Source organism: Penaeus monodon, chromosome 10 (genome assembly GCF_015228065.2).
Source record: "Penaeus monodon isolate SGIC_2016 chromosome 10, NSTDA_Pmon_1, whole genome shotgun sequence".
Taxonomy (NCBI): Eukaryota; Metazoa; Arthropoda; class Malacostraca; order Decapoda; family Penaeidae; genus Penaeus; species Penaeus monodon.
In genome coordinates this window covers 511916-524415 of record NC_051395.1, presented here as the reverse complement: position 1 = coordinate 524415, position 12500 = coordinate 511916, and the positions used below count along the sequence as shown (strand labels likewise).

At 46.8% G+C, this 12500-nt stretch overlaps 1 protein-coding gene across 1 annotated transcript in view; it reads left to right on the top strand.

The window, feature by feature from the left end:
- Nucleotides 1-9687, top strand: part of LOC119578176 (protein jagged-2-like) — a 79451-nt gene extending 69764 nt beyond the window's left edge. The window contains exons 11-16 of the mRNA XM_037925913.1: nucleotides 1349-1462; nucleotides 3822-4049; nucleotides 4152-4702; nucleotides 4930-5265; nucleotides 5425-5575; nucleotides 5972-9687. Coding sequence (XP_037781841.1) covers nucleotides 1349-1462; nucleotides 3822-4049; nucleotides 4152-4702; nucleotides 4930-5265; nucleotides 5425-5575; nucleotides 5972-6546 — 1955 coding nt within the window. The 3' untranslated portion in view covers nucleotides 6547-9687. The remainder of the gene's footprint in view (nucleotides 1-1348; nucleotides 1463-3821; nucleotides 4050-4151; nucleotides 4703-4929; nucleotides 5266-5424; nucleotides 5576-5971) is intronic.
- Nucleotides 9688-12500: the final 2813 nt, after the last annotated feature.

The following is a 12500-nucleotide window of genomic DNA, read 5'->3' as shown; positions in this document are numbered from 1 at the left end:
TCTTGGTACATAGCCCACCGAACTACCCGAGTTCTCTCCTCGTCTCCTCTCTGGCTTCGTCCTTCTGTTCCTTTTGTTTTCCTTTCTCATTTTTTCTGTTCTGTTCTGTGCTTGCGTGTGTCCTTTCCTCTCACCGTTTTTATTTTTTCATCATCTTTCCTTTGATTTTTCCTCTCTCTTTTTCTTCCTCCTCTATCTCTTCCTCCTCCTTCTCCTCCTACCCCCCCCCTCCTCCTCCTCCTCCTCCTCCTCCTCCTCCTCCCTCCTCCTCCTCCCTCCTCTCCCTCCTCCTCCCCACCTTACCTCGTCCACTCCCTCCACAGGACCTCTCAGATCACTAATCTTATACCTTCCTCTCCACCTGTCCATAACCCCCCCCGAGTCTTATCCTCTCCGTGGGGCAGGTGAGGGGTGAGTAAGGAGGCTGGTGGTGGGGGGAAGTGGGATATGATTATGCTTGCTTCATGTATTCCCGAAGTTAAACCTTGGGCGCTTGGTCTGGTGTTGTTGTAGGTAGGGTGAGGGTGTGGGTGGTGGTGTGTCGTTTGTATTCAAGTACGTTTGCCTTCTTTATGTAGTAGTGTGGGGTGTGTGTGTGTGTTGATGTGTGTATTGTGTGTGTGTGTGTGTGTGTGTGTGTGTAGATCGTTGTTTTCTGTGATTTTAGCTTTTTGTTACAAAAGAACCAAAGATATGGATTTGCATCTTCCTAAAACCTCTCGAAGTTTGAAGTCTACAGTTAGTAAAAAAAAGAAAAAAAATACCGTGACCTTTTCATGACCTTTGCCTGACCTGGAATGAAGCAAGGTCGAGTTTAACCCTTTCTTCCCAGTCATTCTTCTTCCTCCGCCCTTCTCCTCAATTCTCTTTTTGTTTTTAGAGAAATAAGACTTTGATGATTTGCGATTTCAGTGCTTATTGAGTTCGCTATTTCATTATTTGCAATGTTTGTAGACCTGTATCTATATTTGTGTGTATATGAATATTAATATGTTTATCAGTGTTGATTTATCCAAATTGATTATCAGTTAAACGTGTTTACGCATTTAGAAAGAATGACATTTATGGAACTATAAATCACCCTTGAATTATCAGGAATCCTCTCTCTCTCTCTCTCTCTCTCTCTCTCTCTCTCTCTCTCTCTCTCTCTCTCTCTCTCTCTCTCTCTCTCTCTCTCTCTCTCTCTCTCTCTCTCTCCTCTCTCTCTCTCTCTCTCTATCTATCTATCTATCTCTATCTCTCACTCTCTCCGCCTCTCCTTTCCTTCTCTCCCTCTCTCCTTCACTCCCTCTCCTCCACAATGCCGACACAAGCTAATCGCTCTCCCCCCCTACCGTTCTCCCCGCAGATGTGAACGACTGCGAGTCCTCTCCGTGCGCGAACGGCGGAACGTGCGTGGACCTCGTGAACGGCTTCCAGTGCGTGTGCGACCAGGGCTGGGAGGGCGCCGTCTGCGACCGCGGTGAGTGGGGTCTTTTGTTTTTATTATTATTATCATAGTTATTATTATTATTATTATAGTTGTTATTATTTGTTTTGTTTTGTTTTGTTTTTATCCTTTTTTTTAGTTACTTTAGGTCGTTGATTTTTTTTGTCTTGTTTTAACTTCGTTTGGCTCTTTTTTTAATCTCTTTTGGGCGTTGTTGTTTTTGTTTTTGTTTTGTCTTTCTTTTTTTCTTTTCGTATGTTTTTAATTTGATTAATCCTTTTTTTCTCTTTTTCGAATTGTGATTTTTACTTTCCTGTTCGCATTCTTATATATGTATTTTTCCTTCTTCTTTCTCTTTCTTTGTCTTTCCTTATTCTTTTACGTTTCTTCTTCCTATAGTTATTATTATCATACATTTTTCTTTAGTCCTTTATTTTACCGACATTCTCTTATCTCTTTATTTACTTTATTTATTTAATTATTTATACCCTTACTTGTTTATTTATTCATTTATTTTTTTATTTACTTACCTATTTATACTCATTATCTTTATTACTTATCTCCTTCCCTGTAGAGATTAGTTCACAGTTGCCTTTTGTCGCTTAATTTTAGATTTGTTTGTCCTTTTGTATATAAGCGTTTTCTTTTCATCCGTTTTCTTTTCATCCGTTTTCTTTTTCATCCGTTTTCTTTGCTATCCGTTTTCTGTCATCCGTTTTCTTTGTCATCCGTTTTCTTTGTCATCCGTTTCCTTTGTCATCCGTTTTCTTTACCATCCGTATTCTTTACCATCTATTTTCTATACCATCCGTTTTCTTGTCACCCGTTTTCTGTGTCATCCGATTTCTTTGCCATCCTTTTACCCCCCCCCCCATCCTCCCCTTTAATCTCCCTCCCCCCCTTATTTCTACCCCCGTTTCTTCCTCTCCCCTTCTTTGCATGCCCCCCCTCCTCGTACCCCCCCCCCTCAAAATTCAACCCTTCCTTTTAAACCTCTCCTTCTGCTCCCCCTCCCTCTCCCCCCTTCTTACCCCCTTAATCTCCCCTTTAGCCCCCTCCCCCTATAGACTCGCTCCCTACCCCCCTCCCTCCCACGCCCCCCTCTCTTGTCTGGCTGATTAAGTAGGATGACCCAGCATCCTTCTAGGATATGGGGGGAGGGGGAGGGGGGGAGATGAGGTAGGATAATTTTTTTTTTCTTTTTTTTTTCTCTTTTTTTTTAGCGTCGAGATTAGTTGGGTTAACGGATGAGTCAATGAGGAAGAGAGATGAGTGAAGTGTGATTTTTACGGACGAATCTGATGTGGGAACTGAGGGAAGCGCGAATGTGGATGGCAACGTGGATGACTTTGGGGCGAATCAAGGAACACGTTTCACGAACGGGAAAATAGTTGCAAGTTGAAGATAATCGGAATAAATGTGGTTAATTTCCATAATAATAAATAGATAAATGAATAAGTGAACATGATAAATCTATGAAAGAATATTGGGCCGGAATGCAGCTCGTACAGTACAGGGCCGGGATCTTATCAGAGAGATAACAAAGACAACTAGTGTGGCTTATTAAGTGATCAGAGCAGATTGCAAAACCCTCAAGTCATCTGGGGTAGATTTTGTGGGCGTGGTTGTGGGCGGGGATCTGTGCTATGCTATTTTTCTTTTCTTTCTTCTGGTTCTTATTATCATCATTATTCTTTCTCTTTTTTCTTCCTATTCTGCTTTTATTGATTTTTTTCGCTTTTTGCTTCTTGTATTTTTTCTTCTTCTTCCTTCAACTATGTTCCAGTTCCTCTTTTAACGTTGCAGTGCCTTCCATCTCTCCCTCCCCTTCTCCTCTCCCTGCCCCCCCCCTTCCCTCCCCCAGTCTCCCTTCCTCTCTTAATTCTCCCTTTCGTGTATTTCCTTCCATTAGCCCTCCACATTATTCTGTAATTTTTCTTTGCCATTTCTTCTCCCAGTATTTCTTCCTCTCTCTTTTCGTGTTCCCCTTCCATCACCTTCTCTCTCTTCTCCCACATCGTCTCTCTTCCAGTTCTCCTTCCTACCGTAGTCCTCGCCATCTTCCTTACCCCTCCTTCGCTCCTTCCTGTGCTTAAATCCCTCCCCCCTCTACCCACACCATCTCCCTGCCCCTCCCCCCATTTCCTTCAACTCCTCCACCCCCCGTCCCCTTCTAGCTTACACCCACCATCTCCCTGCCCCCCCCCTTTCCTCCAACTCCTCCTCCACCCCCCGTCCCCTTCTACCTTACCCCCACCATCTCCCTGCCCCCTCCCCCCCTTTTCCTCCAACCCCTCCACCCCAACCCCTCCACCCCCGTCTCCCACTACCTTACCCCCTTGCCCCCCCTCTCCCCCACCGCGCACGGAACTGAGCCCGGCTTCGCCCCCAGACACGAACGAGTGTGCCGACCAGCCGTGCCGGAACAACGCCACGTGCGTCGACGGCAGGGTGGACTTCACGTGCACGTGCCCGGAGGGATGGAAGGGGCGCACGTGCTCGTCCACCACGTCCCACTGCGACGCGTCCACGTGCCAGAACGGCGGGGTGTGCGCCGACCTGGGCACGACCTTCGTGTGCCGCTGCCCCGAGGGCTGGAAGGGCACCGCGTGCCAGATTGGTGAGTCGCTGAGTTCGTTGTTCCTTTTGTGTGTTTCCGAGCGTCTTGCGTCCTCCTGCTTGCTCCCAGGCAATCGGACTGACCGCCGCCCTCTTTCCGCAGCCGAGCGCCGCGCCTGCGACTCGTCCCCGTGCAAGAACGGCGCCACGTGCGTCAACACGGGCGACAGCTTCACGTGCCTGTGCCAGGACGGCTGGGACGGCGCCACGTGCCAGAGCAACATCAACGAGTGCGCCACGTACCCGTGCTACAACGGCGGCCGCTGCCTCGACGGCATCAATACGCGCGTGTGCAAGTGCGCCCCGGGCTTCGCCGGCCCCGACTGCCGCGTCAACATCGACGAGTGCGCGTCGTCGCCCTGCGCCTTCGGCAGCACCTGCAGGGACGGCCCCGGCTACTTCCGCTGTGTGTGCCCGCCGGGGCGCACGGGCCGCCGCTGCGACCGCGTCGAGCTCTCCAGCGACACGGGCGTCGACGCCCCCAAGCCATGCTTCTGGGGCGGCGAGCTGCGGCAGCACGGCGCCGTGTGGACACACCAGTGCAACTCGTGCCACTGTAGCCACGGCACCGCCTCCTGCTCCGACGTCTGGTGCGGCCCCGAGAACTGCCTGCGCTCGCGCGACCCCGCGCACTACCCGTGCAAGCCCGTGCAGGTCGGTCCCTCCCGCAGCCGCGGGATTTGTTTTGTATCTTTGGATGTTATGGTTCTATTATTGCTTTATACTGTCTGTTTGTACGTTTATGTACGGAAAACACTTGTTCGTACACACATGCACCCACACGCATTCACACTCAAACCCGTACACAAACCCGAATCCCGACCCCCCTCCCCGCAACGCCCCAAGGCCCCTTCCCCCTAACCCCTCCCTCTCCGCCACAGGTGTGCGTGCCGGGGCCGCCCGAGTGGTGCCTGGCGGGCGCGTGCGAGCCTTGGGGCGAGTGCCGCGACCTGAGCCACGACGAGCAGAAGGTGGCGCCGCCCTCCAACCCGGGCCCCGAGGACTGCCAGCCCAACCGCGCCACACTCAACAACGCCTGCGCGCGCCTCACGCTCGTGCTGGACCGCGCGCGCCTGCACGTGGGCGCCCGCGTGCAGACCATGTGCCGCGGCCTGCGCGCCGCCTGGGCAGGGCGCCACGGCCACACCGCCGCGCCCTCGCCCGTCATCCTGTGCGGCCTCGTCGCCGGAACCAACGACACGGTCGAGGTCACGCTGGTGAGCCTTCATCTTCCTCTTGTCGCTTCATCACTGTGCTTTTCTGTGTTGATATCGATTCTCATAAGCAATGTGATTATTCATTTTCATCGTACCCGGAAAAAACACTCACGACGACCCTCGCTAACTACTCTCCTTCCCCCTCCCTCCTTCCAACAGTCGTATCCTACAGGAGGTCCTCACGGTGACGTCACGGTCGCTGCGAAGACCCTCGGCGAGCTGGTCAGCAAGAGGCTCACCACCGTCAGCGCCCTCACCGCCGTCGTCGAGGTCAAGGTGGAGACGACGGTCGTCAGCGGCGAAAACCCAGGTCAGTTGGGGGGCGGTGGTCGTGGGGGAGGGGGAGGGAGGGGGAGAAGATAGGGTGGGGTGAAAGTGGGGGAGAATGAATAGAAGGGGAGCATGAGAGAGAGAGAGAGAGAGAGAGAGAGAGAGAGAGAGAGAGAGAGAGAGAGAGAGAGAGAGAGAGAGAGGGAGGGAGATAAAGAGAGAGAGAGAGAGAGATAAAGAGAGAGAGAGAGAGAGCGAGAGAGAGAGCGAGAGAGAGAGAGAGAGAGAGAGAGAGAGAGAGAGAGAGAGAGAGAGAGAGAAGAGAGAGAGAGAGAGAGAGAGAGAGAGAGAGAGAGAGAGAGAGAGAGAGAGAGAGAGGGTAGTGCCCACACTACAAACGCATACCAGCCTAACGCAGCGTGTCTCTGTCCGGCAGGCATCGCCAACGGGGTCTTGGCGGCCGTGACGGTGGTGCTGGTGGTGTTGGTGGTCCTGGCGGTGGCTGCGCTGGGCTACTGGCAGTGCCGGCGGCGCCACCTGCAGGCGCATCACCGCAACGCCTTCCCGTCGCACTCCTCGCGCCACAAGCTCGCCGAGGACGCCCACGCCGAGAAGTCCAACAACGAGAATGAGGAGAAGCTGTGGCGCTACCACAACCCTCTCAAGACCTCGTCCTTCTGCGGCGGCCCCGGCGACGAGGCGGGGCCCTCCTGCTCGCGCGTCACCCCGCAGGGCCCAGGCGACCCGCGAGTGGCGCCCCTGGGCTCGCCCGTGGGCCTCATCCAGGTGCCGAAGGCCAGCCTGGCCACGCCGGAGACAGACCTGAGCGACTGCGAGTCTCCAACGCACGGCCTGCCGGCGGCCATGCGCAAGGTGCAGAACGCCGACGTGGAGCGCAACATCACCCCGCACGACCCGGCCTGCAAGAGCATACAGAAGGAGATCAACCTGAAGGCCATCTCGCCGAGGGCGGCAGAGGCGGACCACATGACGAGCGAGGTGGTCGTATAGCAGAAGGACTTCGGTCCTCCCTCCTGCAGGACCCCAAGCGTGACGTGGGAGGGCGTGCTCGTGTGCGTGCCCGCAGCCCGCCCCTCGCGCCTGCCATGTTCCCAAGTGCCTAAGCCACGAGTGTGTTCACGCGGGGATTTCCCCTTCTGACGACGCCCCAAGGGGAGCTTCGAGCTCCTCCCGCCCGAGTGACGATTGTGCCTCCCCCCTCCCCCCCTCCCCGTGAAGTGATGGCGCGGTGGCGTCGAAGCGGTCAGAGACTGCGGACGTTTTAGTAGTGACGACGCGACCCTAGTGTGTGCGACGCTCGCTTGCGGCTAAGAAACCTCGTGACGACTTCTTGTACAGTGCCTCATGGACCTTACACTGCTGTGACGGAGCCTCGGGGCCTCCGCCCTCGAGCGCCCGCGTCACAGCGCCCACTCATAAACCTCATGACCGTCTTTGTGACGACGACGTCTCCGGTGCTCCTGCGACCGTCCTCGAACAGTTTCCAGAACTCTTCATGAACGCCCGCTGGTGATGCAGTGAAGGCCAGTGACTCCGCTGGCGTTGATGACAGGTACTTGGTAACCCTAAAATGACTCGTGGCGATACAAGTGGTATCCAAAACTGTCAAGTCGTGAAGATAATTTTTTCGTAAAAGTTTTGCGGATCCTCGTGACCAATGTCCAAGCAACTTATTTTGGATCTTATGAGGCTCTCTCGAATGTTCAGGTATGAAGTATTTTATATCCAAAGGCTTTTTGAGCGTTCACTGCGATGCAGGCGGCCGCGCGCGGAGTGAGGCAGCCGCCACGGCCTTCACTTCCGCGGCCGCGAACACCCACTGACGACGCATATCCTCCTCAATCTCCTGGGACGTTCTTCGACTATGCATATCCCTCATCAGCTCGAGAATTCACAGATAAGGCATATCCAGTACCTCCAAGCACTCCTTAGACAGAATGGTGCATACCTGGTGCTTCCACGGACGTTCGTTGCTCGAAGAAAAAGGAAGAACGTGCATCCAACGACCGCGCTGACGATCCAGCAATCGGTGTTTCTACGAACGTTCGCACAGGACCAAGACAGAATGCTCTACGTTTAACGAACGTTCGGTAACGATGCATATCTGGCAATCTGCTGTCCGTTATTGCTTACTGGCGGTCCTTGTCTGTCTCTGGTACCTCAACCAACGACCAATTTGATGCTGTGTTTTGTCGACCCGCCATTTTCCGGAGCGTTCGCCGATGGCGCGGATCCGGGTCTCTCGTCATGGCACATTCAGTATCCGTATCTCAGTGTTTACTGTAATGTATTCATCCTCCGGTACTTATAAGAGCGCTTGTTTGTGTGTTACATGCGGCATCAGCTATCATCACAGCGTTCTCCGTTGACGAACGCGGTATCCAGCGTCAGTAAAGAGCGAAAGTGTGAATCCGCGGCGGACTGGATATCCGCCGACCCTTACGCGAACGCAATGTATAACTTTACTATTTACTGCATATTCTCAGTGTAAAACGGAAGAAAAGATTGTGGAATACACATATGTTTTTAAACTCCTCTCTACCCTCCCCCCCTTCAAAAAATGGATGATGTGTTTATAGAGAAAGAGATAAATAGTTTTTATGTGACGTAGACTTTTAAAAAGGGAATCAGATTATTTTGTACTAGAGTTGAAGAGAGGCTCGGGTCTCTCCTCAGAGAATCTGCCTTAAGAAGTCCACACATTTCCTCTTTTAAGCCCCGACTATATATTTATCTTTTTATATATATATCTCCCTTTTCTCACTTTTTAGCGGAATCAGTAGTTATGTTTTTTTGTTTTGTGTTTTTTTTTCTCCAATCCTTGTTTATTTTAATTTCCAGCGGCCATGTTGCTTGTGAGAGCTTGTATACTGCCTTATATATGAGCGCTTCTGTATAAAAGATAATTATGGCCCGGTGTTTATATAACTGTATAGATTGTAGCAAATTTTATAGTACACAGGGCAGCGGAAGGTCGTGATCTCTATATGATGACAAAGTTCATTGTGTTTTTGTTTTGTTTTTCGAATCGATTTCTATGTTGATCATTTTCTTTTGCGGGTTTTCTTTGGTGAGTGACGTCACTCATGGGCAGGTCGTGACGTAACACAGTGAAAAAAAATCAATGTTGAGATCATTTTTTTCTCTATACATGAATATCGATTTCATTAAAAATAACAAGAAAAAAAAAAAAATGAAATAGCAAATGTCAGAATGTAATGCGATGAACTGTTACGTCACGACTTCGCTGAGGCCTCGCATTCTAAATCTATTTTTCTGATAATACTCGTTTCTGTTGCATCCCTCAGCTCTCAAACTTCTACAATACCTGATATCGATGTAGAAAGCTGTGATATTTTTGTACATTTGTATTCAGTGTTGTGCAATGTATATATGTAAGTATTTATTGATGTTAAACCTTAGCATCATTGACGCCATTACATTATGATTATGATTCCGCATCTGGCCGCTAGGGGGGCGTGAGGATCGGTGGGTTCAGGGAGGACTAAAATATTTTTTTTATCAACTTGGGAAAAAAATATATCTATATATACATATATCTCAATATGTAAAACTCGTGACAAGACTTTTTTTGAGTTCTCTAATAGGGAAGAGAAAAATAGATAATCCCCCACACACAAAATATAGAAAACAAAAGAAAAATGAAAAAACACCAACTTTCAGGCAAGCTATATGAAAGAAAACGGGAAGTGTCCGTTTTCTCTCTCCACGAGGATAAAAGGAAAGAAAAAGAGACAATTCCTCGATGAATAAAATAGAAAATAGACGAAAAAGGAGAACGAGAGAAAGGAAAAAAATAATTTAAGATAAGACTAAATCCGCCATGAAAGGGCTGTGATATTGTCGAAAATACCAGGATGTGAAAGGGGCCACGATGACACGGTTGCCGATTGCTCCTTTTTCTCATGAACTTTTTTTTCGCAGTCTGTCTGTCTGCTTTTGATTTTTTGTTCGATTACTTTCTAATGATCTAACAGGCGACACACATCTGTACAAAACGAGAGGAAGAAGGAGATTTATCGTGTATATTTTTGGTATTTTCGAGCGAGATTTAAAGCATGCCTTGTTGGAAAACATCTCGAAAAGACAATAAAGATTTATTCGGATATATGCTGCTCTTGTTATTATCCTTGCTCTGTTTGGTGAAGAAAAGCTTGTGGAAGATGAAAATAAAGGTATGTATATGCAACTGCATACAGACACATGCATGCACACGCGCACATACACACGGACACACACACGCGCGCACACACGCACACGCACACACACACACGCACACACACGCACACACACACGCACACACACACGCACGCACGCACGCGCACACACACACACACACACACACACACACACACACACACACACACACACACACACACACACACACACACACACACACACACACACACACACACAAACATATATATATATATGTATAGATAGATAGATAGATATAGATATACAGATATACGCACAAACATGGATACTTGAGAGCTATCAACTGAAAAATTCATGCAAAGGATTGTTCCCCGATTCTCTTCTGGATAAAAATCGTGCTGAATATGATGCTGAAGAAGAGCATAGATTTGCAAGGGCGGTGGCGATATATTGATGGTAATGGTAGTGATGCTGGTGGATGGCAATGGCATCGAATGATAACGGAACGGGAACGAATCATACAAAAATAAAATTATGACAATAATAGTAATAACAATGACAAAAAAATAAATCAATAAATAAAACAGATTGTCTATGATGATAACAATAAATGATAATAATGGAAGTAATTATACAGAAACAAATAATGCCAACATTTATGATAATAATGGTAGTAATAAAACAATGATAAGTGAAAATAATTTTATAACATTATGACCAGCATGAATCGTTATTTATAAACAAGTATTAATACAAACTTGATACAAAAAATGGTAATAATAATAATAAATAAAATCATATTTATCCAATAAAAAAAAAACTACAAACATGTATCCTCTATATAAAAGAATTTCGCAAACACGTATGTACTAGATTACTAATTAATTCATTTTGGGATTAATATTCCAAACCTGCATTTTGCAAACGGTTGACAGTGTTGCAAATTGCAAAGCCCTTGGTGAAACCCGCGCGCTGGGTTGCCTCTCGCTTAATCAACTTTAAAAGAATTTCATCACATTTCGCTCCGGTATTTCCCCGATAATATACGTGAATATTCATGAACCAAGCTGTTCATTATCTAATCACTTAGAAATAACGAAAAACCGATACGGGGACGAACGGACATGGATATACATGCACATACATGTATACATTTATATTCATATTTACCTCTGTGTGTGTGCGTTTGTGTCCGTGCGTGTATGTATGTATGTATGTATGTATGTATGTATGTATGTATGTATGTATGTATGTATGTATGTATGTATGTATGTGTGTGTGTATGTATGTAATCTGTGTATGTATTTATGTATCTGTGTGTGTATGTATGTATGTATGTATATATGTATATATCTCTGTATGTATATATCTATGTATATATATATATATATATATATATATATATATATATATATGTATGTATATATCTATGTATGTATATATGTATGTATGTATCAATATACATATGTATGCATCTTTTACACTCTTACACACTACCCCCCCCCCCAGTTACTATTGACTGCCTGCGCTAAAACCCATCAGTTTCATGAAATAGGTATCAGATTGCACTGGAAATATAACATTCCTTTAATTTCCCACACAATGCCGAGCTCAGTGGCAATCTACGTGGTAATTCCAGCTTTGCATTCGCATTTATGTAAATCTAAATATAGCTCTGTGTATTACTGTCGAGCGCAGGGGTAAAAAGCCAATATATGAGGAACAGGGTGGATTTAGTGCCACAGAACGACGTGGAAAATAAAGTGATTTTATAGATGTGATTATACTGCTGATGATTACAAAGGAATGAAATGTTAATGGTAAAGGCGATGGACATCATGGTAATGATAGTTACAATAATATCGCTGCATTAGTATCATCTTTCTGCTATGAAATATAATATTATTCATGCATATACACAGGCACACACAAATATATATGTGTGTGTGTGTGTGTGTGTGTGTGTGTGTGTGTGTGTGTGTGTGTGTGTGTGTGTGTGTGTGTGTGTGTGTGTGTGTGTGTGTGTGTGTGTGTGTGATAGAGAGAGAAAGAGGGAGAAAGAAAGAGGGAGAGAAAGAGAGAGAGAGAGAGAGAGAGTCCCACAGACACACACATCAGCGACCCTAGAAGCAGCCACGAGGTTCGGACCAAAACAGAACGTCATAAGTCGGGTTACTCCGCAGGACTCGCGCGCTCGAGGCCGGCGAGTGAGGCAGTTGGGGAGGAGGGGGGGGGGTGATGGTAATAGTAATGATAATGATAATGGTAAAAATAACAAAAACAGGAACAATGATAATAGTGATGATGATTATAGTAACAATAACGATGATGTTAATATTGATTATACTGATAGTGATAATGATACTACTACTAATGATAGCAATAATCATCATAATAATAACGATGGCAATGATAATAATGATAATGACAATACTAATAATGACAATTAGTGATAATGATGATAACAATAACCATAATAACTATATTATTGTCATTATCATTATTTTCATTACTACTACTATTTTTGTTATTATCATATTCAATATTGATAATGACATTGATAATAATAGTAATGATGATGATAAGATACATGATGATAACAGTGGCAGTCATAATATTAATGATGATAATTATGATGATGATGATGATGATGATGGTGATGACGATGATGATGATGATGGTGATGATGACGATGATGATGATGATGATGATGAAGGCGATGATGATGATGATGATGATGATGATAATGACAATGATGATAATTA